The sequence below is a fragment of the Bison bison genome, unplaced genomic scaffold (assembly GCF_000754665.1).
Source record: "Bison bison bison isolate TAMUID 2011002044 unplaced genomic scaffold, Bison_UMD1.0 scf7180017864286, whole genome shotgun sequence".
NCBI lineage: Eukaryota > Metazoa > Chordata > Mammalia > Artiodactyla > Bovidae > Bison > Bison bison.
In genome coordinates, this window is record NW_011494858.1 from 4,618,189 (window position 1) to 4,643,603 (window position 25,415).

At 37.4% G+C, this 25,415-nt stretch overlaps 1 protein-coding gene across 1 annotated transcript in view; it reads right to left on the reverse strand.

The window, feature by feature from the left end:
* ASXL3 (additional sex combs like transcriptional regulator 3) overlaps positions 1-25,415 on the reverse strand; it is a 163,359-nt gene that overhangs the window by 136,023 nt on the left and 1,921 nt on the right. The window contains exon 2 of the mRNA XM_010849786.1: positions 25,098-25,180. Within this exon, the coding sequence (XP_010848088.1) occupies positions 25,098-25,153 (56 nt within the window). The 5' untranslated portion in view covers positions 25,154-25,180. The remainder of the gene's footprint in view (positions 1-25,097; positions 25,181-25,415) is intronic.

The window sequence follows — 25,415 nt, forward strand, 5'->3', positions numbered from 1 at the left end:
ATGGCGAGGAGTTTAGACTCCATGCAGGACATGATGGAGAGCCCCAAGGGACTTTCAGGAAGGAAATGCCCTTGTCCTGCTGTACACATGAGGACAGATCCATAATGAGACACATCTACAAGAAGACACATCAGTGAGGAGCCTGCCGTCCTTGATTGAGGGAAGATAATCTGAGCTTCATCAAAACAATGATGGTAAGGAAGGGATGTAAAGAAAGACTCAAGAAATACACGAGAAGAGAATGAACTTACAGTTGCTGAGGAGAAGACTGGGAGGAAAGGATAGTTTGGGAGTTTGGGATGGACATCTACACACTGCTGTATATAAAATGTATAACCAGCAAGGATATACTTATAGCACAGGGGACTCCGCTAAATGTTATGTGGCAGCCTGGATGGGTGTGGAGTTTGGGGGGAGAATGGATACATGTATATATATGGCCGAGTCCCTTCAACGTTTACCTGAAACAATCACAACATTGTTTGCTAATCGGCTATACCCCATTAAAATAAAAGTAAAAAATTAAGAAGAGATACATGAGAAGAAATGTGGGGGACAAAAATCAGGAGGGCACAGAAACTGCCTAGATGAGTATGATGAGGAAGCAGAAGCGGGTTAGAATTGCTTCAGGGGCTGGGGGTAAGCAGTGGTGTTATTAATTAAAATTGGTAACATAAAAGAGATGGTTTGAGGATAAATATGGTAAATTTAGTTCTGGACTCACTAACTTCAAGGTATGCAAGCATATGCAGTTCAGATACACACACGCATCACAGAGTTAATGCTGGGGTTAGAGACAGACACTGGGGGGCCATCACTTATAGATGGTATTTGGAAAGGTGAAAATTGAAAGGCACAGATGTGGAGTGATAAGAGAAAAATGACTGACTGGAGCTTATTACATTCCTAAGTCAGAAGACTACATGAGAAGGTATTTCTGAGATGAAAAACAGGAAAAAATAATCCTATGAAGAATTTCATTAAAATAATATGAAACGTAACTCTAACTTGAGGATATGATTATTTTAGAAGCCAGAACAAATCTCTGTAATCACAGGTAGAAACAACCTGTGAGTAGGAAATTACCTAGAGGATCTCACCAGCAGGGACTTTTCTTTTAAATATGCTTTTTTCTTTTAACAAGTAATATAAGAACATTACTAAAATATCTGTCAACTGAAGAAAAGATGAAAAAAAATCACTAAAAAATCTCAACTCCTTATAACAACTCTGAGCATTTTACAAACTTTCTACTAGTCTATGTTTCTGGTAGGCTATTTTAAAGTTATGATTTACCTAAATGTTCAATCACCACATTTTATTTTATATTATACCCTGTCCATACTACTATACAGCCATAATAAATATATTAAGTGGTTAAAAATATTCTATCAATGTGTGTCAAGCCAGTGGTTTTCAATCTAGCCGTGCATTAAAATTTTTAGGGCAATTTTTTAAACGCAAACTCTGAGGCAATTCCAAACATCTTAAATAAACATCTCTGGGTAGAGCCAAAGCATTGGCACTCTCTTTTATGTTTTTCCAAATGATTTTACTGCACAGTCAAGTTTGCGAACAACTGATATTACTGGTGAGTGTTTAAATTATGTTCTTCATTTATAATTGAAATAGAATTGATCTGAATATTTTAGTGTATATGATATACTTTTTTTTCCTTACATTCAAGAATATTTTAAGATAGGCTTGCATAAGTGGCATTATTATTTCAGGAGATATATGTTATCTAACGACCTTTTTCAAATAATGCCAACTGGCTTTTCAAATGAGTTGTTTTAGTTTATACTCTCACCAGGAGTGAGAAAGCAAAAAGCATCATTTGGAGTCAGGGTGAAGTGCTTGTACTGATTAATTTATTAGGTAAACCAAAAGACAATCTCCAGTGGCTACTTTACCTTGCATTTCTATGATTACTAGGCAGATCAAATCTTATCTACATATTTGTTTATTCCCTGGTTTTATGCACTGTAGTTCCTCTGGTCATGACCTCTGACCACAATGTTCTAAGGTCAACACCTCTTTTTGTTTTCACAATCTCTTTAATTAATACCTCTAGCTTATATTAACTAGAAATATTAACTAAAAATATTTTCTCCATTGTCACAATGTTTTTTTGATATATTGCTGCTGCTGCTAAGTCACTTCAGTCGTGTCCGACTCCGTGTGACCCCACAGATGGCAGCCCACCAGGCTCCCCCATCCCTGGGATTCTCCAGGCAAGAACACTGGAGTGGGTACAAACACATAAAATTTGATGCAGTCACATACGTTCATCTTTTCCTTTGTTTATTGTAAAGCTTCTGTAAAGAAAGTCATTCTCCTCTCAACGTGTGTATGTGCTAAGTCACTTCAGTCATGTCCAACTCTGCAACCCCATGGACCGTAGCCTGGTAAGCTCCTCTGTCTGCAGGACTCTCCAGGCAAGAATACTGGAGTGGATTACCATGCCCTCCTCCAGGGGATCTTCCTGACCCAGGGATCGAACCCACATCTCTTATATCTCCTGCATTGTCAGGCGGGTTCTTTACCACTAGCGCCACCTGCAAAGCCTCTTCTGTCTCAAAGGTGAATTCAAATGTTAAATCTGAATTTTTCTGTTTTTTCAGTGGTATGTCTTTTCATGTTTAAATTTTCGATCATGTCTGTTTCTTCCTCAATATAAAACATAGCTAACACATTATATGTTCCATAAACACTTTTAAGATGTATGAACATTTCCTTGTCCATTACTTCATTTCTGATTCATCCTCCTACCCCTTCTCTGCAGAAGACTCTGGTACTACTCATGGGAAATTCCTTGATCAGCAGAATGTCAAAAGAACTCAATTCAGAGTTTTGCTAGCTATGGGAAAAATTTTACCTTTAAATGTTTGATAAAGGAAATGTCTAAAAATAACTACACCAACCACTACTGTTAAGACTGGCAATCATACCACAGGACAAATGTCAATTTAACTTAGTTTTCTTCTCCCTTCCTTCCTCCCCCTCTTCTTTCTTTGACCACTTGCATTCTCAAGGCAATTTGTTCAGCAGCAGTTGTGTGGTTTGATTATAAGTATTCCCATAAAAAGATATTTAATAAATTTAGCTTTCTGCTATAAAAATTTAAGTGTTATCAAATTCAAACACCATAATGACTTCAGATAGTATGAAATACATCCACAAAATTCAGACAGAATTATAAAGTAAAAACAAACTTGAGAAAGGAGAAATACAAAGATTAGTGAATTCAAGCATCTTTCCCTTCCCCAAACTTAATATCCTAAAAATACATCTAAGAATCTGGCAGTAGGCCTAAAAGAAATTTAATACACCTAGTTCTTGTTTTAATTTCACCCTCTGGGAAATATGATTCATGAGCGACATAGCTGGGAGTAGGGACTGCAGAAAAGCAACCCAAATTAAATCTCTCCCGAACAGAGAAAAAGAGTAAAATAAAAGTAACAATGGCTAGGATCAATGCAAATGTAAAAAGAGAATAAATAATACTGTTTCAGACTAATGTTTGTTGAAAACTATAAAATTATACTCACATACATTATTAATAAATTCCAAAAGTAATGCTACTAATATGTTATATATGTATTACCTCTGTTTTATGGAAATAAACATCTTCCTTAGGAAAAATGCGCATTTTGATGACCCAGGGGAAGAAACGTATCTTTAGACAAAACAAGATTTCCTGTACATTATTTTATAGTAATATCAATGTTCCATCTAGGCACACAGAGACTCTCCAGACAACAACTCCAGCAACAAAATGAGAGAACAATATGTAAATACAATTGGGTGGGGTGGAAAGGAAAAGAATTCATGAGCCAATTCAAGAAAAATTATTTTAAACCTGAAACCCTGTTTAATCAACTAAATGGTAACTAAATAGTTATGAAAATATAAAGAACTATCTATGTTTACATAACAATAAATGGTCTTCTGCCTTCATTCTTCAATGTTTTTTAAAAAATAAAATTTTGGATATGATGGCTTCTGGCCATGTGGCAAACATCTTATTTAAGTAAGCACAACTACTCCAAACCACTCATTTAGTTTGAATTAATATTCTTGAGGCTTTAAATACCCACTTAAACTTTCAGGCAATAGTTCTTTGATGCACCTGCCACCTAATTTCATGAAATCAATATTTCACTTAAGCTAAGTCAGGAAATCTTAAGATGCTGAATTCAATTATGACCATTACTTCATGAGCTGCTAGTAGATAAAGCATAGCATTGAAGTTGAAAATCATTACAGTTAAAGAGCTTTACCTCTTTGGAAAAGTGGGGTGTTTTCTAAGGTACCATTAACATAATTAATAAGAACATATCATGTTAGGATAACAGTAACAACTTAATATTTAATATAGTGCCTTTCTATTGCCAAATGTTAGTTTATAAGCACAGAAACAATATCTCTCTGGCTATGCCTAAAATAAATCTATTGGGATGGTGGGAGGCATCCATCTACCAACAGAAAAAGGAAAACTAATAATATTGATCCAAACTTCATCCAAAGATGTAAATAAGTATTTAGTGAAATCCACATATATTACTGTTTAAGCAAAACACAATCACCACATCTTTGGTCATGTATAAGCACGATGTTATACATGAAAGGCAACAGGAAGCTGAGGTTCCACACAGAAAAGCTCACAAACACATTAAAAGGAAAAAATAAACTTTTATAAACAGTAAACGCCTGGTACTGGTTTTGAACTGCTGTCCCTCCCCAGGTAAGTACTAACTACCTGACTGGCTTCCACGCACTGACTCTTCTATTTCCTAGAGTCCAAAGTGGGGAATCATTACTTCTATTTCTAAACAGAGAACGAAAAAACATCCAAAGAGATAAAATTTGAAATTCTAAACCTCTCCATCCTGTAAATGGTAAACATTTGATGATCATAAAATTGCTCCTTTTGTCACCTGACTTGTTAAGTGAGTTTTAAGAAAACTCAGGAAATATTAAAAATAAACGTTATGCCTGAGCATTCCTAGGTCTCCCATTTCCTCCTAGGTTTGTTCTAATAGGCATTCTTTTTCTTCTTTTTTATTTTCCTTCAGGACTCCTTCTTCGAGTCTAACATTTGCCTGCGACTTAACACTTGACTGTGATAGAAAGTTTGAGATTTCGAGACAGCCAAACCCAGGCTCAAGTACCAGAGCTTCCACTTATAACTGTGTGAAGTTAGGGAATATATCTAACTTCTCTCAGCATCGATTTCCTCATCTGTAAAATGAAGAAGTAACGCCCAACTTCTCAATGTTACTGTATGGATTAAATAAGCTAAAGGATAAAAACTGCCTGGCTCAATGCCTAATACTGACCGGTTACTGCATAAAAGTTTGTTTCTTGCCCTTTTGCCAAAATGACAATCAACAGACAGTTCTAATGATATTCACAGACACATACATCCGTGTTTGTTCTTTTCTGTTCTTTACCTATAATCTACTCTTAGACCTAATAAGCTTCATGCATGTTCAACACTCAGCAAGCTTTTCATTACCATAAAGGGAAATAACTGAAATAATATTACATAAATAAATAGCAGCCAAGAGGAAGCACCACGTTTCTAAAGAACATATTCAAAATTGAAGAAACTCTAGTATATTCTCTCTAAAAACAAAATGCCTGAGCAGTTTAATGAGGAGCGGCAGAATTTATTAAAAAGTACAACCCAATTTGATTCTTAGTAAAACAGGGTTAGAAAAACGAAGTGCTCTCAGTGAAGGTAAAGGAAAACATTCACTGGGAAAAGTCAGCCATCACCCGCAACAATATTTATTAATATAGGCAGACTGCTTAAAAGAGCCCCAAGCGAAAGGGTGAACAAGTAGAGACTACAACTTCAGCAAGAAGGATCATGGAGATGCAGTCAGTGTTCACAGGGAAGAAGGCTCCAGATATATACCAGAAAGGAAAATAAAATATTTCTATCTGATGTTACAATGGGATTTTTGTGTGTAGATGAATTTGGAGTCAAAATATGGCCACAGTTTACACAAACTGTAATTCAGACAGAGAAACCAGAAAGCACAACGGGGCCTCCCAAATTTTCTCTTTCCAACAAGTCACGCTTTCTCAGTTTAGATTCTAGTCTTCACTGTCACACAGACAAAACAGAGAGAACGTAGGTAAGCGACACCGAACTGGGAACCACCCTCGTAACCTTCTTCACAGTCATTCAAATCACTGCCTGGCCTCCAGGTGGCCAGTGTCTCCTTAAACCCACTAAACATGAACCAGGGAATGAGTGACGACGACGGGGTTCCATACGGGGGACCCTCGATGTCCGTTTTCACCCAACATCACTATCTGGTACCTACCCGGAAGGAATGAACGGAACCACTCCAACGCAATCCCAGCCACTCCTGCTAGTTCAAGCATTCGGTTCAGCATCACCTCATGACCAACACGAAAGCAGCTGAGGCTCTAATATAATCATCATGGAAAGTTGTCCCAAATCCTTCATTCGAGGAAGATCCTTCATACACACCAACGCTGTCTCCAAGCCATGCCGGGGTCTGAAACCAGACTGGAAAATATTATATATGTGTATATATAGTAAAACTCCCACAAACCACTCTTCTCCTACGTCACATTTATGAACAGCTGCTTAACCCCTCCTAAACACATATGTTGCCTTCTCAAGGTGAAAATATTAACATTCAAGGAAAGATCTTTTCCACAGTAGAAGGGAAACTGAGAGTGTATGAAGACCTGGTGCTGCCTGGTAAGGTGGTTGAGGCGGTCCCAAACGGAACATACTTTGTCCTGAAGGGGAAAGAGAAAACACAATATTGGTTTCCAAGGCTAGTCTTCTAAACTTGGTATATAGGATCAAGCTCTTCCAGTATTTACAAAACAAAACAACAACGAGATATCTTGACTTTTTCAGGAGGTGGGAAAGCAATGCCGTATGAACCACTGAGGCTTTGTTTGGTATTACCAAGGTAGCTTCTTCCTCCTGAATCCCACTGTGTGGTCACCCACCACTTTTGTAATCCTACCTACCACTGCCTTGACTGCATTACCAGACTCTACTGATGCAGGAGGTCTATACTGGCTATATTTGCTCACTATGTAGACACAGCCAGCAGCCTTTGAATGAACAACAACTTTAATGGTAGCAATTATTAAAAGAAATGATCAGTGAGCCCCAAGAGGTATTATATGTTAAAGAACAAGAACAAACTAACTTTAAAAATACCAATTTTCCTTCTCACTTCTTAATGAATAAATAGGCTTTTGTAGAAACTGACATTATATAAAGTTTTCAAAGTTTAAACAGATAATCTACTATTTTTATCTTCTTGAGACTTCTATTACAAGATTTAAGACTATTTCCTTTTCACTTGCCCCTTTCTCTCCTAAACCAATACTTAAAACTAAAACTTTCAATGCCAGTACAATATTTTACTAAGTTTCTCTATCTCCAGAGTGTGTCTAAAATAAAATTTAAAAATGGGTTAAATCACCGCAGTGTTATTTTCTATGTGCTTAGCCTAAATGATTTGAATCAAACAAATGGCTACCTGTAAGATGCTCATTATATATAATTCCATTTGAAATTAATAAAATTCTGTTTTCTAATCTCCATTTCATACTGTCCAGACACATCCCATCCTTGCCAGTTACTAAAATTAAAAAAATGTGGTGATATCCATCTGGTGTACTATTTCCTCTACCCACTCAGTATATACTTTGGTTCTCAAGTCAATTATTCCATTGATGTGAAATACCCAGAAACGTCGTAGACAGGCTTGGACCTGAGATTTATACCAAACATGACACTCATTATGTTTTTCTGGACACTGTCCACTAACTTCACTGTATCTCATAAAATATGACATGTCTCGCATAAAGAAAATGTGGAATGGATCACCTACACGAAGGACTCAGAAAATAGTACACTGAAAGCAACAGATCCCTTGGTTGCTTAGCTCAGACATACAGTCCTCTTGGTGCTTGCTGCTGCTGCTGCTGCTGCTGCTAAGTCGCTTCAGTCGTGTCTGACTCTGTGCGACCCCATAGACGGCAGCCCAACAGGCTCCCTCGTCCCTGGGATTCTCCAGGCAAGAACACTGGAGTGGGTTGCCATTTCCTTCTCCAATGCAGGAAAGTGAAAAGTAAAAGTGAAGTCGCTCAGTCGTGTCCGACTCATAGCAACCCCATGGACTGCAGCCCACCAGGCTCCTCCATCCATGGGATTTTCCAGGCAAAAGTACTGGAGTGGGGTGCCATTGCCTTCTCTGCCTCTTGGTGCTTAGCAAAATATAATGCTTTTCCTCCTAAAATTTTAAGTCCTTGTATATGATATATTGCCCCTCTTATGCATAATCTGTGGGTCTGCAAGTACAGTAAGTATAAGAGTCTTCTCAAACCATCCCATTTACAGATGTAAGATAACAATGTCTATAAGCAATATATGTTCAAGAAAATAAATATCCATTGAGATGTCTGTCATGATCTAAGGACTGTACAGGATATGCAAACATATGAGTAAGATATGTCACTAGCTGTCTTGGAATTCAAGACATAGCTTAGTTGAGAGAAAGACATATAAACTAAAAGAACTGTGATAAAGTTACATTTAAAAACCTCTCTTGTAATATAAAAGAAGGGACCATATTTCTGCCTGGAAATCGAGCGGAAAGTTTCCAGAGGAGGTGATCCACATCTTAAAAGATGAATAGCTATGAGGGTGGCAGTGATGATAATAACAAACAGAAGCTAAGGTGTTAGCATATATGTAATTTACAAGAATATTGGAAAAAAGATCACCACTCAAAAGTAAAATATATTCTATCCTATAGTATTTAGTTTACGGACAGTAGAAATACTTCAGTATAGTGAAAAAACTCCTAGTGAAATAGGAACGTTCAGTAAATACTAACCAAGCCAAGCTATAAGATCCTTAATGACAGAAGCATACAAATAATGATGTAGATTTTTCCTAGAAATTAATAATTCCCACATACTTAAATGCAGACCTCCTCAGAGATAGCAGAGTGGTTATGTTTACTAAAGTCTCTTCTCCAAAATTTCATTTTGCATATGTGAAACATCTTAAATTCCAAACAAAATTAGGATGATAGTACAAATATACAGGACTCTGAGACACATCTTTTTTTTCCCCAAAACATACCAATTAGATAATTAGCAGGAGGTACTGTCAGGATATGACATGTTAACATATAAATTTGGAGAGCGGAAAAGCAGAAGAAATACTACATCTATATTGTACATTCAAAACATTGAAGTGACCCAGGTGGTCCAATTTGAGAGCAAGATACAGAAATACACCTCTTTAGTTACAAATAAGATTGTCCTCAAAGCATTTCACTTAATGAAAAACAATCTACCCACTGGTGTGTTGTAAACTGGCAAAATCCTTGATCCTGGAATCCCAAAATTAGTCACTGGTAGGCATCATACTAAAAACAATTCGGGCTTTGCTTCATCAGGTAACTGGTTTTAAATCTAATCACTGAATCTGAGTTTAAGAACACAAACTGATTAGAATCGCTTTGCTAACTTCTCATGAACTTTTAGATTAAAACTTATGTATTAAATAATACTGCATGCAGGCAGTATTATTTAATAATACTGTTACATTCTGTAGCACTAGAGCCACCTTGGAAGCCCATTCAATAATATTATATACTTCTTAGTGAAATATAAATCTTTTAACACTGGTGTGCCAAAATATTACTGTGAAATATGGTCAAATACAAATTTACTTGATAACCCATTCCATCTTGATTAATTTTTTCAAAGTGCTACTAATGCACTAGGGTATGAAACCTCACAAATCAAACATATGATTGACAGTACATTTAAAAAATTATTTTATCCTTATTTCAGCCCTACAATACACATAAAGATCCATAAGTTTCCCTATTTCACTGGAGAGAAAAGACAAAAAAAGAAAACAAAAAAGACTGAGTGACTTATCCAGGATAACACATTTCGTTGGAAATGGAAATAGAGCTACAATTCAAATTTCCATTCAGAAAATACCATGAGTCTATTATATGAAGGGCACAGTGGTCATGTATGGATGTGAGAGTTGGACTGTGAAGAAAGCTGAGCGCTGAAGAATTGATCCTTTTGAACTGTGGTGTTGGAGAAGACTCTTGAGAGTCCCTTGGACTGCAAGGAGATCCAACCAGTCCATTCTGAAGGAGATCAGCCCTGGGATTTCTTTGGAAGGAATGATGCTAAAGCTGAAACTCCAGTACTTTGGCCACCTCATGCGAAGAGTTGACTCATTGGAAAAGACTCTGATGCTGGGAGGGATTGGGGGCAGGAGGAGAAGGGGACGACAGAGGATGAGATGGCTGGATGGCATCACTGACTCGATGGACCTGAGTCTGAGTGAACTCCAGGAGTTGGTGATGGACAGGGAGGCTTGGGGTGCTGTGATTCATGGGGTCGCAAAGAGTCGGACACGACTGAGCGACTGAACTGAACTGAACTGATAGGGAAGAGAAGGATCAATGGGACATAAATTCTACCATTAAGGAAACTGCAGTCCTGTTATAACAAGAGAAAATTTGAGAGTTTATTAGCTACTACGACAAAAGCATAGATGTATTAATGTTATAAATAAACAACAAGGATAAAATGATGAATTAAAGCTAAAGAACTCTTCACTGAGGAGGTGGTATATGACATGTGATTTGGGCTCTGGAGGCAGGGGGCAGAGGACAAGAAAGAGTGAAGTTCACAACAGGCTGTCTAGAGTCAGAATTGAAAATATATGTTAATATCTGCATAAAGTCAAATATATAGGTAATTTTTTCAAATGTCACAAGTTACAACATATACTTAACTAAACCAAGTCTAAGCAGGAGATTTGATTAAAAATAGATACAACAAAGGCTGATAGTTGTTCCCTCCAAATTACCTTTCCCGACAGCTAAGACTCCCACATTTTAGCTGGGAACATGCTTCCTGCAACAGAGTACATGCTCCTGTTTCCCATTCTGCTAACTGTAAATATATATCTGGTCAATGGGACATGAGGAAAATGGATGCACTCAATGCTTAAAATGTATCTACAGAGGGACTGTGTCTACCTCTTCTTCTACCTGCTGCTTGGAACATGGATTTGGTGGCAAGTCATGTTAGACCACGGTGATGGGGACTCAATCCTAGGGACAAAAGAGCAATAAGACAAAAGGACCCTGGCTCCTTGCATATCCTGATATAACAAAGCTATCCCATCATTCCTGGGACTGCCCACCTTCAGACTGTAATGTGAGAAATGAAGTTTTATTTGATTAACCACATATTTGGGGATTCCATGACACCCATGCAAACCTATATACTAGCTTGTATAAATATCTATGCTATGAAAGTGAAAGTCACTCAGTCGTGTCTGACTCTTCGTGACCCCATGGACTATACAATCCATTGGAATTATCCAAACCAGAATACTGGAGTGGGTGCTACTGCTACTGCTAAGTCACTTCAGTCGTGTCTGACTCTGTGTGACCCCACAGATGGCAGCCCACCAGGCTCCCCCGTCCCTGGGATTCTTCAGGCAAGAACACTGGAGTGGGTTGCCATTTCCTTCTCCAATGCATGAAAGTGAAAAGTTAAAGTGAAGTCACTCGGTTGTGTCCGACTCTTAGCGATCCCATGGACTGCAGCCCACCAGGCTCCTCCATCCATAGGATTTTCCAGGCAAGAGTACTGGAGTGGGGTGCCATTGCCTTCTCCAACTGGAGTGGGTAGCCATCCCCTTCTCCAGGGGATCTTCCCAACCCAGGGATCAAACCCAGGTTTCACACTGCAGGCAGACTCTTTATCAACTGAGCTATCAGGGAAGCATAAATAAATACAAATTAAAAGTATTTTCAAAACCTGAGAAAAACAATCTGAAAATTTTTACTCACAAAGGATTTATTACAATCATCAATATGCAGTTGTCATAATAGGCTTTCAAATCTATTTTAAAATTTGAATCTATATGATAACCCCTAAACAGTGGATGCATTGGAGAAGGAAATGGCAACCCACTCCAGTGTTCTTGCCTGGAGAATCCCAGGGACGGTGGAGCCTGATGGCCTGTCGTCTATGGGGTCGCACAGAGTCGGACACAACTGAAGCGACTTAGCAGCAGCAGCAGCAAACAGTGGAAAAGTCAGAGATCAATACTATTACAAGTGAAGAATCAAACAACAGATCAGGCATTCATTACAAAAAAATCTTTGACAGATTCAAATTTTACTGGGTTTAACTTCATTTAATCCATGAAATAATCATTACATATATTTCATACTATATTGATATACTAAAGATCCATTAGTAAAGAAAAGTCAAATGAGTTATTAATGCTCGAAAAAAGAATCAATAAATGAAAACTAGATTTTTACTGTAAGTTCACATTAGTTGACAATGTTCCATTTGCCCACTGGACTTCTCAGGCCACTCAATTTTATTTTGATTATCTTTAAATATTTCTATTCATTTTTTATAGAGAAGAGAGGAAAATTTAATAAGTAAACATAAATTAAATATATTACCATGATGTGAATGAAGAAACAGAGCAGCCTGCAAGAGTCTAAAAGGAAAAGAGAAAATAGAGGCTGGATGCCCTGTGTGCATCAAATTGTCTGCAGGCAAATCTATTCACCCTTGCTTCACAAATTACTTATAGACATTCTAAAGAATAACAGGAATAAGCATGTTCAATAAAATGATCCATGGCACCGTGTCTTACTGAGCTCACTGGCTCTCTATGTCAACCCACAAAGGCAGGAATGAAAGGCAGTCACAACCCTTTCCCTTGTTCTTCTCAGACTCCTCCTTTGGGTAAAGTCTTGGTGGTAACTAAAAGCCAATGAGTCCAGAATCAAGAACACCAGATAACCACCTGAAGTATAAATTACAGAACATTCTCTCTTGCACCCCAATCTCCTGCCAAAATATGTACTATTGGAGGCAAATAAAACCAGGTAATAGAGGGAGACTGGATCAATGAAAACACATCACTTCAGTAAAATCGATTGAAAGACATGTCCTTTCTAATAGTACCTTGGAACAGAAGATTTATATTCTTCTTTTTTTGTGTGTGTGTGGTCTGTCCTTTACTGGGCTTTTTGCACATTCTTCTCAAATTCTGAAATGATCATCCTCTTCTAAGTTTTAAGATGAGTCACATATTTACTAGTTCTATTACAGTGGACAATTCATCTTCTCTAAGCCTTAGTTTATTGATTTGTAAAATAAAAGCTTAAGATGATATGATCTACAAAGTCCTTAACAGGAACAAAATGTTATTGTTCTGAGTTAAACTTCATTCACATCTTAGATTGCATCGTAATGCTGCTCTGAATGCCCTTCTTTTAAGGAGGCTTGCTTTCAAATAAATTCTCAAAAACATGGCTAAAAGCTGGGAGAGTAATGACCACAGCAAATGGCCCTTTGTGTAAACTAGTCCTGATTTTACCAAGGGGTCTAATAGCTACCCACTCCAGTATTCTTGCCTGGAAAATTCCACAGACAGCAAAGCCCAGCAGGTTATAGTCCACGGGGTTGCAAAGAGTCAGACACGACTGAGCGTGTACCTTTAACTCCTCAGAGTCTAGGAATTAGGAATTCTGTTACTCTCTTACCACAAGAAGCACTTCTAAAAAAGGCTGGAAGTGCCCTGGGTCACCAGGTGGTAGAAAATTGGGTAAGGAAAAGACTAGGTTTAAAATTTAGATAATCAGATGCTCCTACTCAAAATTCTGCAGACATTATTTCACAATATGTCATCCCTCTCAAAGGAAAAAAAGGAGGTAAGAATGAAGGAGAGCGAGGGACACATTGAGACATTCCACAGCAAGGAAACATTCACATTACCATAGGTAAAATAGATAGCCAGTGAGAATTTGCTGTATGATGCACATAGGCTCAAACGGAGTGATCTGTGACAACCTAGACGGGTGGGATGGGGAGGGAAGTGGAGGCGGGAGGTTTAAGAGGGAGGGGACATATGTATACCTACGGCTGATTCACGTTGATGCACGGAAGAAGCCAACACAATTTTGTAAAGCAGTTATTTTTCAATTAAAAATAAATACATTAATAAAAAATAAAGATAAAAAAGAACGTGCCACTGTACCCAACAAAATGATTTATAAAATTTTGAAAACCAAAAGTTTTCAGTGGCTTGACTCAAAAGGATGGTGCTTAAAAACAATAAAATAGATCCTAATTTTAAAAACCAAGTTCATACTTTCAATTTTAAGGACAAGTAAAAGAAATGGGCAATAAAAACTATTCTAAGTAATTCCAAATAGTACTTTCTAGCGTTGGTGGTTCAGGGGTAGAATTCTGGCCTGTCAAATGGTGTTTTCTGTGTCCCTGATTCAGCACTTTCCTTCTTGGCATGAAGATGCAGGGTGATTCCAAAGTGATCTCTGATAATCCTAAAACTTCAGAATTCAGGATTTGAGCCATTGACTATCGCACTAGCCACAATGTATTCCAACAAATCTTCATGCGTGGTATTTTTCTATATCTAGCAATCAGTAGGTCACCTTCAACAAATGCAAGTTAAGCAACAAATTGAAAAATTATCATTGCACAAATTGTATTTCACACAGACTGGTTAGAGAGGAATGAAATTATCAATTTGGGCTATCTGCAGTGATCTGATGGAGAAAGTGCTCTAGACGGAAATTTTACATTTGTCTTTTGTAAAAATGAGCAATAAAAGTAAAAAGGAATGAGTGGTGTTTTTATACCTCCCAGTGGAAATACAATGGATGGAAGCAATGAGAGAGGATGGATAAGTGGTCATGACATAGATTCCCAATAACAGTAAAGTTTATCTGACTGAGAAAATGTTCTAAAGAATGCAGTGATGCTAGTCCCGACCATACTCATCTATTCATTTGTACCTTTTCTTTCCCTAGATGCATATCTTAAAAAAGAATAATGTTAATAACAGCCTCCTCCATCCCCATGGTTTAGTCAGTCTCATCTATTTTCCTTCAGTTATTTCATAAAAATAGTGAGTGCCACTTTCTAAAACTGTCTTTTATTAGCAATATGCTTTGGCCACAGCGAAACAATTCCCCCCAGAAACAATCTTATATATAAGTCCAACTTCAACAGCAAAACAGTAAGAGTCCTGTGGAGGCCATGGTTCTTCCATTATCCAAAGTATGTATCCCACCATATGACATCACCTTCTAGATAAAACAGTAAAGAGTTACAATGCAAATACATCTTGCTGCTACCCATAAGCCCCAGTCTTCACTAAAGATCACCCACCCTCCCCCTTCATGTTGGACAAGCATAACAGGTCAAGTTTGGGAAAGGCTTTGAAGCTTCCAAATCTGGGTTATGGAAATGGAATTTTAAAAAACCTTTCAACTCTGTTTACAAATAGGCTCTAAATTGAGAGTCTCAACACACCTATCTACAGGCTTGACTTAAATCTCAGTGAATTTTATACACATATATAGACTATCAACAGTTAGCCAGAGAAGCTGCCAAGGGAGTGGGAGCTGGGGTGGGGGGAGTATTTACTTGATAAACTCATACAAACAATACTTTAAAAACAAAGTGTTTTTAGGTTCTGGAAACAAATATTTTAAGAGATTAAGTACAATTTGAATCAGACATCAAACTCCAGACTTGTCACCTGTTAGCTAAATGAACTATCTCAAGTTACTTAACCTCATCTGCCTTAGCTTCCCTATCTGTAAAATGGGAAGTATAGTATCTATCACCCATCTGTTTAAAAAGATAATTCATGTCAAGTCCTTACTCTTGGGCCTAATAAAAGTAAATGATTAAAAAAAAACAATTAGGTATTCTTTTACTCATCAAGCCCCTACTCATTAATCTGCTTGACATGCTGCATTAAGCATGGTATCTCAGCTCTAGGTAAAATAAATTAATGGATACGTAGATGCATGTTCCTATCTTTGATGAGCTTATATTTGTGATGGAAAGACAATACTTCTTGATAGGCTGGAATATCATGTATTTTATAAAGAATTTAGAAATTCCTAAATTTAATTTTTTTAATAAAAAATAAAAACCCATTATGTTCTAGGCTGAAGACATCCTCCACAGAGGAGAGGTTAAAAGATATAATTGAATGATTCAGAGAAGAATGTTTGGAATCACGTTGTTAAATCTTCAAAAGAAGGAACTTCATTTTACTCATCTATTAATTCAGCAGCTTTCATGATCTCAAGAACATAGCATATGCCTAATAAATGTTATTGGAATGAGGATATGTCTTAAAGGTTCCACAAAACCCCTGGATTTTAGATAGCAAAGAAGGACATGCTTCATAGGTATTTGATTAACTTCTCGATGTCCACACTTGTTTTCTTTTCTCTGATGTTCTCTTATTTGACTAATAAACACTTGGGAGAAGTCTACTCACACACGTGAGTCCCCTGAACCTGGCCAGAAGACAGTCACCAACAAACTGAAGAGAGAACAGAGCCCAAATACAAGCCTTGCACAGCACCTAAAGCAGGACTTAACTAACTTTTAAAAAAATGTTAATAGAAATCATCTGAATTTCAGAAAATTATCAATGTGATTCTGTATAAGACATTCAGGAGGTAGGATAAATAGTCCTTAATTGTCCTGAATGAACTAGGACTTCGTCTAAGGAATTATGCACTGTAGCCTTTAGAAAACCTGTCTTAACAAAATGTCATGATTTTTATTCCTCTGAAAACAAATCAACTATAAAAAGAAGTCCCCATGTCAGCATATCAACTGTTTTGCTTTTGAATTATGTTGTCAAGTTCAAAACATGGAAGCAAAACTAAAATCATTTAAGCATGTGGCAATTAAGAGCACAAGCAATGAAATGAGGAGATAAGGAGAAAAACACCACCTAGAAAAAAATTAAATACAATACCTCAGTTAAACGTGTATTTCTCCTGAAAGATTTTCACCTGCATAGGATACTTAGAAAGACTCAAATACAATATAATTTTATATCCATTTCTGCTCCTATTCCTGGACTGAAATGTTTATAGAGTGCTCAGTATTTCTGGAATAAATTATACCAAGATCTTGGTAAAGCTGAAATCACCTAAATTACCACTTTTGTTCAATTATTTGGAAGAATGGAGAAAGAAAGCTTGACAGAATAAAATGTTGTATTAAGAAATGGCCATGTCATAGCCGTAATTGCATACCTTAATATTGATGCCTTGAGGGTTATGTGCAGTCACCACAGCTATTTTTACCAAAGGCTTCAAATAAAATCCAAATCAATTTATGTTATGTGACTATATACATTATATTTGAAGATGCAACTTAAGCCAAGTATTCTATCAGTTTATATGTTAGGAATAACATATGAAAACACATATTAGGAGTATGTAATGACAGAAGCACAGTACAGTGTTAAGCATACTGTTATGAATAACTTCCAAGTTGAATCAGATAGTCAAAATTCTAGAAAAATTCTATGTATGCCATGAATTCTAGAAATGTAAAGGCCCACATTCTGAAACACTACTGCAGACTGTGTGTGCACCCATCCACAATTCCTGTGCTGAAGCTCTCCTCTCCAGTGTGGCTATGAGGGATGGTATCTCTCAGGAAGGAATTAAGGTTGAAAGAGGTCATATAGATGGAGCCTTGATCTGATGGGCATGTCCTTAGAAGAAGAGACACTGAAGAACTTTCTCTCTCTCTCTCTGCACACACACATCCAGAAAAGGCCATGTGAGGATACAGTGAGAAGTTGGCTGTCTGCAAGCCAGGAAGAGAGCCCTCACTAGAAACCTATCCTGATGGACCTGCATCTAGGACCTCTAGCCTCCAGAACTATGAGAAAGAAAAAAAAAGAGTTCTGTTGTTTAAGCCGCCCAGTGTGTGATGATTTGTTATGGCAGCCAGGGCACAGTAACCAATCACTGTTATCATGACCTCAGTTTGGGAACCAGGAGGGGTACAGACGCAAATTTATTCCATTGGTTTGAGGCTTTCTGCCTGAATACTGCTTCCTTTCCATTCTGCAACCCAATCTTATGGAACAATGTGAAAACTACCAGAAGTGTGCGACACACGCACACACAACATTGCTTACTATGGTCTCTCAGGCTCTACTTCTGCTTTCCAAATTACAAATAGGTTCTGGGAGAAATTTCACAGCAAAGGCAAGTACAGTTGACCCTTGAGCAACATGGAAATTAATCTGCATATAATTTACTGTCAGCCCTTTGTATCTGCAGTTCTTCCGTGTCTGCAGATTCAACCAACGACAGACTGTGTAGTACTGTAGGATTTACTATTGAAAAATATTTGTGTATAAATCAATCCACAAATTTCAAAAACCCAAGCTGTGCAAGGGTCAGCTGTAGTCAACTGTGGCTGCAACATCAAAAGCGTGACTGCAAAGGCTTTAAAGCTGCCAAAGTCCAGGTTGATTAGGGCTGGGCTGAAGAGTTGAAATCTGACCCTGTAGGGTAATGTTTCACACAATTATTTACCTAATTCAGGAAATGCTTCCACAGTAATATATAATCATATTATCCCCTTGAAGAATTATTCCAATCACTGTGTCATCATAAAAAAAACTTTAAGAAAAGTTTAATTATGAGAGATTAGTTGCTTTTAAACAATGAATGATACCCATGTATAAATTATGAATACTTGTATAATCAGTTTTATACCATTTAATTTAAAACTAATTAATTATGCACAAAGCACACAATTCTAACAAACAACATTTTAAGTGATGTATTTTGGGAAGAACCAAATGTTTGTAAAAATGATCAAATTAGAAATTCCAAATCTTATATCTAAATGTAAGGTATAATGTATGCATTCATCATTCATATCATAAACCCTACATTATCAGAATAGCATGTGTTTCTTCAGATACCATGTGACTAGAAAAAAGTACCACACCTGATCTCATCTAATTATATCCAAACATACAACCAACAACAGCTTTTGACTCATAGTTTATTAGGTATGTTATATTCTCTGCATTATTTTGGATTATCAGTTAAGAAATGCTACTATAAATGGGGTAGTTGTTAAGAAAAAAAAATAGATTTAAAAAGGGGGAGACCAGGTTTAAAGAGATGAATTAAGAAGATACTGTATTAATCGAGTTGAAAATTTTTAAGTGCAAAGAGTGAATGGCAAAGACTAGGAATACAGAGAAAGAAAGGTGTAGTTAGAACACAGAACTAACACCACCCAAGAACCAACTGGCCATGAGGGGAATGGGAGAAGAGAATTAGGAATGATCCCGACTGAGATTTGTAATCCAAGGACAAGTAAAATTTTATGTCAACTAAGACAGAAACCATTCTAAAGGCTTGCTTACATACTCTCATGAACACACACCTAGACACCCACATAAATACATGATTTATGTATGATTTTTCTGTGATTCTGATTAATAACATCACTGTCTCCTTCATTCCTTTCTAAGTAGCTGACTCTGCACACCATTTACACAATGAGAGAATTAGATGTTAGCACATGGCAGGGTGACGCTGTGTTAACACTATAATTCTAAAAGGCCCTGACACAAACTAGACCACCATGTCAGTACGAAAGGGGCGATGCCAACACGGAGTCTGGAAATAAGAATTGATTTTGCAGTTGAAATTATTTGTGTTTCTTTCTTATCTTTAGACAAAACATTTCAGCAGTGAGAAAGAAGCATCTCCTGTAGCACTAATTAGAAACGTAAATCTCACCAAGAGAAATGCCAAGGAATTTTATTGTTTTTCACTGTACATGGTAATGGAATTTTTTTGACATTTTATCCCCCTGGAAAAATGCAACATCTTTAATAAACCACAGTACAAAGTGAAGACACTTATTTCAGAATATCATGACAAAGACTGCAAAACAGAAAACATGGAAGACCTTAAGACAGGAGCGAACAAGAAATTTATTCTCAGAATTCCCAGGGGGGATAAAAAGCGCTCATTGATAGCAGGATAATTACAAAATCTTGGGTTGTCAACTGCATGCTCCACATTACAAAATCAAAAATATGTCAATGTCCTGAATAATACCAAGCACAAGAAAGATTGTTTGTAAACTTTTTCAAATGTCTCTATTGTGATATGTAATTATAGGTTGCTGCCCTGTAAGTGGTTGATGAAATAGAACGTAGATTTTTTTTTTTTGGAAGTAAGGTATCTATAGTATTGTAAAAGTGTACCTTACAGGGCTTCCCTGGTGGTCCAATGGTTGAGAATCCGCCTGCCAGTGCAGGGGACATGGGTTTGATCCCTGCTCCAAGAGATCCCACATGCCATAGAGCCACTAAGCCCATGTCACAACCACTGAGCCTGCACTCTAGAGCCTGGGAGCTGTGACTACTGAGCCCATGCACCACAACTATTGAAGCCCCTGTGCTCTGCAACAAGAAAAGCCACCCCAATGAGAAGCCCACACAGTGCAACAAGAGAGGAGCCCCCTGCTCTCTACAACCAGAGGAAGCCCATGGGCAGCAATGAAGACCCAGTGTAGCCAAAAATAAATAAATAAATACTTTTTAAAAAATAAATGTACCTTATAAATATTGCCCTGCTCCTAACCCAACAGAGGGTTTTTTAATCGTGCTGTGATTTTTTGACCATTATTTTAAGACTACCTCACCTCCGTTAGAAAACTATTTACCTACTATCAAATAATATGCCAACTGTATCACAGTTTATGCTACATTAATGACTGGTATCTTGTAACAATAATGCCAGGCACATAACCAGTTATCCCCACTGACAAATGGGGGCCCCCCTCTCATTAGGTAAATGCTAGAGACCTCATTCCTTGACCTACCGCTCCTGGATGTGTCACTAAAACAGCATATGTTTCTCTGGAAGCATTGCTTTAAAAATTACATGAGCAGAGAAGAACATATCCTTGGGCATCAAAACTCCCTCAGTCCCCTTTGTAAAGGAATTATAACTTCTGAATAAGCAAGCCAAAAGCAGAAAATCAGAATTAGGGCAAGGCAACCCCCAAAGTCATCCAAACCAACCCGGTTACCGCAGTTGCTTTCTCTTTTTCTATGAACATATGTTTAATTATTGCAGACAAGACTAGAGTCCACAGTAGCACCCTCTCTCCCTCAGGAAGTGGGAATGTTTAGCCAAGCAGTCCAAACAGGAATATCAAATATCCATCCATAAAAGCTGCAGTCTGGAATATGCACATTTCTATCCTCTCTGTGCAAGCAACATGGCTCTTTGATTGATTATAAGATTCTGATCATCTGAAAAGCATTCCAAACAGCTTTGTCTTATCAACTGTTGACAACTCATTAGCACAAAGTAACAGAAGCCTGGAAATAACTCAATCAGTAAAGCAAGTACAATATAGATGGACCAGAATAAAATTATATTGATAAAGATCTTCTGTTATTATACAGAAGGGAATTAAAACTTACCAAATATATTTTCATTAAAAAAAATTCTGGGAAATCTTGCCATGATCATATTAATTTTCTCTAACAAAAACTTTAGGTTCTTCTGACAATTTACTATATTTATATACCTTTTTAAAAACCACATGGGGAGTTCTTATTTCAGTCTAGCTTTCCCAAATAGAGTGCAACCAAATACTACACATTTCATCAATAACTTGAAGAAGATACACAGAACATGATATAAAAGAACTGTTCTCTTTTTATCCTGTCTGTATGAAAATTATGCAATTTGAAGTGTCCCTGGGAAAGAAGAAAACATACCATAAAATGTCAAAAATAAATAAATGAACAATATCACATCTATTGAACACAAACATATCAGCTTTGCCAAAATTATTGGTATATTTTTTATTTTAAGTCTTAAGTGTCAACCAGAGGCACCTACAGTGTTTGAGAACAGGCAACGGCACAGTAAGCTCACGTGTTCACCACTCATTTGTCAGAGGCGATCGGCATGCATCTATTTAAAGGAATTCCCTCAAAACTGGTAGATTCTTTTTGATTAAAACAATTAAAAATAGGATTAAAAAACACAACCTGTAAAGCCAAAAAGAAGCTTCTAACTTTAAATGCAAGCCAAAGGCATCACTGAGGACCAGCAAGTTAACATCCTGAGGAAGAATGTTTGCTCAACAAATATTTACTGAGTATCTTCTGAGTGCCAGGAGTGTGGGGGTACCCTCCCCATAAGGAGTTCACAGACCAGCGGGAAGACAAACAAGGACAAATTTAGAGTCCAGTGAGGTCCAGTGTTATAGGAAACCTGCCTGACACACAGGACGAAGAACCCTCCCCCCACACCCCAACAACCCAGCTCTGGAAAGAAATGGCGTTATTTTAAAACAAATGGCATTGGAATGATGATGGATAAAGGGCCAATCCTCTCTCTTCCAGAAATGCCAGGCACAGCGGTGGACTGGGGGAGGGCTGCTAACATGACCTCTCATTCATGGAGACCCCCGGGGGGTTATGGGCGCATCAGTAACCTTCACAGTCACTCCCCTGCAGTTAATCAGGCATATCTGAAAGCCTGCACATCTTGAAAAGCACATCATTAATAAATACCTAGAAATGAAACAGCTATGCTTGACCTTATGATGATGGAATTTTTAAATGTAACTTTACTTAAGAAAAACAGATACAGTTACACTTCATTTACTCTGCTGCCATAAATACTTGAGAACTATTTAAGAATTTGAAAGGTAACAAAATAAAAATAAATGTCAGAATCTATTCCCTAAAGCAATATACAACAGGAAAGCTGAAACTCAAAAATCTGAGAACTACTTTTACTTTAGAGATGATCCTAATAAGCAGACTAGAAAAGAAGGGAAGAGTGGTTACAGACACAGCAGTTGTAAGGAACCATCACACCTGACAGGAGCGAGAATTCAAAAAGACAGAAAGAAACGGGACATAAAATGCACAGTGTGAAGCCCTCTGCACAGAGTTGATTTTATAAAGTAGAACTTAAAACAGAACCATGGTCTCTTTCTTGGCCTATTCCTTTTCCTATTTAACTTCTGAATTCCTTGCAGGTAACTTTAAACAGTCCTACACAGGTTCATCTGTACTTATAATGACATTTTTTTTCTTCACAGGACACAATAACGGAGGACGGGGACGATGAAGGGGTCAATGACTTACAGAGGAACAAGCTATGTTTTCGATTTCAATTTTCTTACTCTTTAAAGAAGTTGTTTGTGTTTTGTTTGCTAACATATACTTAAAGCCCTTTAATGTACCATTCTGGGAAGATGAGCATCTTGAAAAAATATGAAAAAAAAATGCTGTTACAATGGTTAAGTGTAATTAAAATGCTGCTCATGGCCATGGTACAGGAGTTTTATATCTCAAGGTACATAAGAGCTGATAGTGGCCTGCTCACTCCTGTGGAGAAGAAGATCATGATGAACACATTTCAAGTGTCTGCTTATAGGAGAAGCTTCGAGCGCTTGCACTGGTAGACTGCGCTGGCTCAGCCCACGTTCAACAGGAGTTCAGATCTTTAGGTTTGTACCCCTTCTTTTCTTCTGGCTATAGCCCAAATGTTTCGGACAGGCAGTCAGGAGAATATTAATTTCCAGGCGTCCCCGTTTTGTTCCTGAGCCCCTTATACTGACGTCTGGCTTAGAAGCAAGGGACCCCCTAAGAGAGTTGTTAGGCTCTGTCAGCAACTTTCCTCCCCAAAGTTACCTCCACTTTGTGGGGAACAATAATTGCAAACACTGCAGGTACATTAGCTCGGGCTCCTTCTTCAGAACAGGCAGATAAAGCCTCTAAAACAGAGATGAAAAACTGAGCCTAGGAGTCCTCCATACCACTAAATTGTGATGTTCGTGGGTAAAACTCGCAAGAGATGCATTTTAAACAGCTAGAAGCCAATGTGACTCACAGGTTATAGTAATGAGTTTCAGGTAATACCAATTTTGTAGGAAAAGTTAGTCTTGGGAGGACATTGATTGCTCTCTGCAGATGCTATCTCAGTTACCAGATTCAAAAGGTAATTCAGGGGATTAAATTTTCACCAGGCTGAGACCACTGTCTTGTCAATGACTTACAGGTAGGCAACATTATACAATTAAAAAAAATTTAGTTTATGTAACATGAATGAGTAGATACACATATGATAGCTCTATGGTTATTTTACCTTATAACAAATTGCTTTCTTCTCTTTGAGTAATATCATTTATACGGCCCTAAACTACTGGATAAAGCCAACACTGTAAAATTCATAACTAAACAAAAATAAAGGATAACCACAGATAAAGAAAATGTAGTTGACGTCCATTCAATAAAATATTATTTGGCAACAAAAAGAAATGAAGTACTGATTCATGGTACCATATGGGTGGACCCTGAAAACATGATGCTAAATGAAGCCAGCCACAAAAGGCTATAGAGTGTATAATTCCAATTATACAAAATGTCCAGGATAGGCAAATCCACAGACTGTAGTACATGAGTGATTGCCAGGGGCTGGGGAGAATAGGGAATTGGGAGTGATTGCTAATGGGTATGGGGTTCACTTAGGGTGGTGAAAATGTTCTAAAATTAAACAGCGGTAATGATTGCACAGTTTGGGGGAATGTTCTGAAAACGAACAAATTGTACATTTTCAAAGGGCAAATGTTATGATATATGACCATCTCAATAAAACTGTTTTTTTTTAAAAAAGACTCAATAATTTATCCAAGTAGAGTAATTCTAAATATAAGAGGACTAAATTTTCAACCACGTTCACTGGCAATTTGAATTTTCTCAGAGTGAGCTCATCTTACATCCTGGAGTCTATCTGTGAAGACTGTAAAACGTTTCTCTTTCAGTAGTCACTTTCAGAAACAAAAGTCTTCTCTTACGAGAGAGATGAGTAACTCCAATTATAGGCAAATTCACACAGTGCTGCTCCTTGTTAATGAAGTACATTCTCTATCAGTCTAATTTATTAAGTGAACAAGTAGTTCCAAGGAAATCTTGGGTCACTCAAATATTTGGCAGTCACCAAAGAATCTGCAGGTAGCTACTTAATTCGCAATCAACTACATCATCAAAAGCTACATACATCTGTTGCTTTGCAATCAGTAGCAACTGTTAATCAAAGAAAACAGAAAATGTAAATACGAATACTGACCTTGTTTCTTTTAACCCTTCTTTCTGAATGACTTCCAATATCTGCTTTGCTGTCATTGGTGAGTTGGGATGTTTTTCTAGTGCCTAAAAAATAAAGACAGACATAAGACTTCTAGATTACTGCATAGAAACATACAAGATGCAAATGTGTGTGAATCATGCAAATTTTAAAGGGGAAGGGGCTATTATGCCAAAATCAGGTTACGTGATACATGTCAGGTGTGCAAGTGATAGGATATAATTTTTTCCTGGACATTTATGGCAATTTCTGCAACATACAGGGGCCATTCTGCAAAAATGTCACAAAGGCATACACCAC